The following is a 5,238-nucleotide window of genomic DNA, read 5'->3' as shown; positions in this document are numbered from 1 at the left end:
CAGGAACTCGACTTTTGACGACATGACTCATAACGACTTTGTGACAAAATACGACAAGGTAACCGGTCCTCCAAGGTAAGGTGAACCGTACATCAGGATACAGACAGAGGACGGTACTTACATCCGTACCATGAAATGTCGTCCCAAGGAACCCGTCGTCTATAGTAACGAGTACAGCGTGGAAAGGCATCCCGAGCTCTTCTACTACGGCATGCTGAGCCTGTACAAACCCTGGCGGACGAAAGCAGACATCATGGGAAAGAGCGAGTCCTATCAGGAAGAGTTCTTCAGGATAGTTGACTCCAATGCTCAACTCAAGGAAATGGCTGGACGAAAGCTTAACATCCAGAAGGCCAGGGCAAAGATGGAGAAGGCAGCGGACGCTAAGATCAACGAGGATGGCCCAGCTAGTGATGTACAGGACCAGGAGGATGACGACTCAGGTGATGGTGCTGTTCTTGACCAGGGACTGACAGACTACCAGGCTGTTAACAACAGCAGCGAAATAAGGACCGAGGAAGATTTGGTTGCCTTTGTTAGTACACTAAATAATGACCAATTAAGGGTTTACAATAAGGTGACACAGCATCTTGAACACATGTTCGAGCATGACAGGAACTCTTGTGAGAATAACGACTGCCGGAATGATCCTCTTCTGCTTTACATAAGTGGATTTGGTGGCACCGGCAAGAGTTACCTCATCAAAGCTATACAAGGGTTCATGTTTGTTCAAGCACATGTGTTTAAAGAAAAAGCTGGTCTTGTCCTTGCAGCCCCGACTGGTCTGGCGGCGTCTAACATAGGTGGCCAAACTTTGCACTCGGTTCTTAAGTTGCCACTCGGTTCTTAAGTTGCCAGTCGAACAGGTAGACAAACAGATAGTCAAGTACCATCAACTGAGGAAACGACACCTTGACCAGATGCGACATGTTATGACTGACATGAAGGCCTTGGTTATTGATGAAATATCCATGGTCTCCAACTCGATGTTGCTCTTCATCAATCTCAGGTTGCAGGAAGTGTTTGGAAACGCCAAGTTCTTCGGAGGGAAGTGCATCTTGGCCTTTGGGGATCTTTTGCAGTTACCTCCAGTTAAGGGTCAGCCTGTTTTTCAGGAGATATCTGCCAATGACATGCAGGACCTTACTGGTGGCGTGGGTCTGCCTTTGAACCTGTGGGAGAATTTCTCATTCGACGAATTGACCATCAATCAGCGTCAGGCAGGTTCGGAGAATGTACGTTGGAGCAATATCCTTGGACGTATCCGAGCTGCCGTACACACCCTTGACGACGTTAAGTCCATCATGTCTTGGTTAATCTTCCTTCAGGCTTCAGATCCACCATCATCCAAGGACTACCTCGAACAGGTCATCAACCAGTACGATAGGCTGCAGTCTAGTGATCCTTCTGTGATCTGTCTGGTGGCTACTAAAAAGCTCATAAATGAGTTCAATATTGCCATCATGACAAAGAAGTTTCCAGACGCAGTGACTGTTACTGCCGATGATGTCATCGATGGGAAGACCCCGCGGATCAAGCGTAGTGCTGAAGCTGCCGTTCGCAAGCTGGACCGTTTAGAAGACTCTCGCAACACAGCTGGGCTGGAGAAATCCATGAAGCTTGCTGTTGGTATGAAAGTCATGCTGCGCAAGAATATTGATGTAGCAAACGGTCTTGTGAATGGCAGTGTAGGTACTATCACAAAGATTCATGTCAGGAGCCCGAGCAATCGTGTCGATTAGCTTGGCGTAAAATTTGGCGAATCTGACGAAAACTTTGAACTAACTCGGGATACTCGTAAGATCGAAATTTTCCCCAACGCCTTTCTGCCCCGCACGCAATTCCCTATTTGCGTTGCATATGCCTTGACCATACACAAGGCACAGGGTCTATTACAGTCTACAGCCCTTGCTGATCTAGGAACTACGGTGTTTGAGTGTGGGCAAACCTACGTGGCACTTTCCAGGTGTAAGACGTTAAAAGGGTTGTATCTCATCAACTTTGCACCCAAGAAAGTCAAGGTTAACATGCCTGCACTTGTTGAATATCGTAGACTAGGCAGTGAACCCCCAAGGTGCACTGATGGAGCAGCCAATCGACCTAATCTTAGGGACATCACAAAGGAGAGGATCTGGTATGTAACATCGGCTAAGAAGAAGGCCAAGTCAACAATGGAGCACGACATCAAGACCAGTCTAGACGGGCTCATTGGTAAGACCAAAGACAAGGGGAGTAAGAGAGAGCAGGAGGAGAAAGTAAGGAGGAAGAACCACCCAGGAAGACGAATAAGAACCCGTCTGAGAGAGGCCGTGGAAAGTCAAAGAAGGGAACCAAGAGGAAGGGAGAGGAGAGGGGGAAGGAGTCAGAACCACCTAGGAAGACGAAGAAAAACCCGGTTAACAGAGGTCCTAGCAAAAGGAAGGTAGAGGAGAGGGGCAGTGATGGAGAACCATCGAGGAAGACGAAGAGCAATCCATCACAGAGAGGCCGGGGAGAATTAGTGAGTGAGGCGTGCATTGAGATTCACATGAGTGCCATTATTAATGAGAACAGAGAGTCTACAAGGTACTTTGAGCGGTTCATTTCGACCAACGTTCTGTTATGGCTGTACCAAGAGGTTCTTCTGCCGTTTGCTCAGGGTAGGTTGGCCCGTGATTCATTTGTATCTGATGCAGCAGAAGAGTTCGACCCTAATGCACTCAATCTAGTGATGGACAGCACCAGCAAGTGGATCGGTGGACGGTCTCTCATGACGGCGGTGTCCAACATCCAAGACAATCAGCACCTCGGTAATGGGCCTAGCATTTTCAATGCTGGTCCCTATGCAAGGGTGTGTTGGACCCACCAGCGAACTATGAGATTTGACAGAAGCTTGATAGAGAGCTTTGTCCAGATCACATTTGGCCAAATTAGGATAACCAGGATCCCGTGAGTACGTATATATCAGACTCCTTCTTTGTGATTGTATAGTAATTTAATCGCTAGGTTGTGAAAAATGAAGTACTGATTCTTTTAATGATTGCTTATTGCTCATTTAACACACCAAATATTACAGACAGTTTAGGGTTCCTGAAGGCGAAGACTTCTCGAAGGAGGCGAATGCCAGAGTGGCCGGCGATCCTTTGGACCACGACATGGTTGTACTGTTCGGTAACGACAGCAGCCATTGGTACGCCATAATTTTGGACAATAGGATCGGCCAAGAAAAGGTAGCTTCACCAATCACCCCTTTAATAATCATCTTAAGAATTAGTGAAAGCTTTGTCAAATTTTTCGAAATTTATATTTTTAGAATCAGGCCAATGATGTATTTTTTTCTAGGCCGTCTACTACGACTCTGGCAGCTACAGCGCCCGGACAATGAGGGAGCGGTGCAACTTCCACCTTGACTTCATCAACAAATACCGCACCGTATACCTCAGGTGAATGTCTAGTACCTAGTCCCAACTCCAACTGTTGCGTTTTTACAGGACGTTTGAAATTAGCACAAATATAGACTTTATTGCACAAAAGCTCAGCATATTACCGATTCCAATTTCATCAGGGACACATTGAACGTAGCCCTCCAACAGCATCGGGCCGTTAACAGCAGGACACACCCATACGTCGATGGAGAGTCAGCAAAACAGAAAAATGGTTTTGATTGTGGCGTGTTTGCCCTTGCAAACGTTGAAAGTTACATCAGAGGTGCTGGGAACTTTCTACCCTTAAGACGAAAGGATTGCCATATAAACTTTTCTTGTAATTTGCAACGACGAAAAAGCAGCCAAATTTCCCATCTCTCAGCGCCTTATGAAGTTGCACAGGTGTCGTTACCTGCTGCAGCTTCAAAACTTTGCAAGGGACTTTGACGCTGGTGCATCATGTGTAATTGTGTGCATAATCACTACTAAATCATGTCTCACCTAGATGTTGTCGAATATGCGCTAGTAAACTTGCTAAACCTTCACTAGTGTCAAGCGTGCCGAATATGCGTTGTGACTGCATGCACTTACATAATAGATCCACACTGCAACACGCTGCATCGACTATAAACTTTATAACTCTTCACGACTTTGAAATGGATATTGCTGCAGGCGGCCTCGATTAGGACTGTTTTTGATATTGTATTTGTTGTTTCTATTTTATTGTATTTGTTACTCTGTGTATATTGGTTCAAATTGTAAATAATTTTTTGGTATATATTGCATCTCAGATAAATAACCAGCCGTGTTTGTTGTTTGTGATTTTGTTACTAATAATCTGGTCTCTTTTAGTTCTCAACTACTCAATTAATACGCTTGCGCAAAAAAAAAAAAAAAGAGTGATATTTAACCAAAAACCGAAAATCGGTTGGAACCTTTGACCGGGGACGCCTCTCCATGTCCTAAAATAAAACAAAGAAAAAATGTTAATCTTTTCAATTGAGCGTCTGAAAGAATTGATATAAAAATTTTGACCGAGTGTCACCGGTCGCTTGCTTTTGACATTACCCATAGTCATGGCTAGGAGTTGCCAATTTTTGAGAGAAGGTAGTAATGGTAATTGACTTATCTTTCATGTCAGTCACAGGACTCGGCGTTAAAGACTAATGTAGATCACACGGTAGCGTGTAGCATGTAGGTACGTCTTGTAGGAACGATAAGTTACTTGATAGATGTCCATGTTGATGTACATTATGATAAGGGGGAATGCGGTTGATTGTAGAGATTAGGGCGTAATACTAATAGGTAAAAAATTATCATAAGTTGTAGATAGGCCATCAAGGAATGGATGTACGAGGTAGATAGTAAGGGAGGTAAAAGGTAAACAAATTTTTAGGTAAACAAATAAGGCGTGTGGTAAGATGTAAAAGTAAATCTAAAAGTAAGTAAAAGGTGACGGGTAACGGGTAGGAAGTAGGAGGTATGCTAGTGAATTAAGCGTTGAAAAGTAAGAAATGAAAGAGGCAGGGTACAAAAGAAAATGTGTAGGAAAGGTAGGAGGTAAGAGGTAAGAGGTAGGAGGTAAAAGGTAAGAGGTAGGAGGTAAAAGGTAAGAGGTAGGAGGTAAGAGGTAGGATGTGGATGATAAGAAGTAGGAAGTAGATGGTAAGAGGTAGGAAGTAGAAGGTAAGAGGTAAGAGGTAGGATGTGGATGGTAGGAAGTAGGAGGTTGGAGGTAAGAGGTAGGAGGTATAAAGATCTAGGATGTAGGATAAAAGATGTAGGAGGTTGAGGGTAGGAGGTAAGAGATGTACCTCTTATAAGAGGTAAGCGG

The 5,238-nt window shown here is 44.5% G+C and overlaps 1 protein-coding gene across 1 annotated transcript; it reads left to right on the top strand.

Moving 5' to 3' along the window:
- Positions 1 to 920: 920 nt before the first annotated feature.
- On the top strand, positions 921 to 1,742 carry LOC137645185 (uncharacterized). Its single transcript, XM_068378008.1, has one exon. The coding sequence runs from the start codon at positions 921 to 923 to the stop codon at positions 1,740 to 1,742; it is 822 nt and encodes a 273-aa protein (XP_068234109.1).
- Positions 1,743 to 5,238: the final 3,496 nt, after the last annotated feature.

Source organism: Palaemon carinicauda, chromosome 8 (assembly GCF_036898095.1).
Source record: "Palaemon carinicauda isolate YSFRI2023 chromosome 8, ASM3689809v2, whole genome shotgun sequence".
NCBI classification, from domain to species: Eukaryota; Metazoa; Arthropoda; class Malacostraca; order Decapoda; family Palaemonidae; genus Palaemon; species Palaemon carinicauda.
Note: the sequence above shows the minus strand (reverse complement) of the source record. Positions and strands in the feature narration are given on the sequence as shown.

What these genes read in the sequence shown, in the direction of transcription:
- LOC137645185 (XM_068378008.1), top strand. Translation starts at nt 921, where the DNA reads ATGCGACATGTTATGACTGACATGAAGGCCTTGGTTATTGATGAAATA.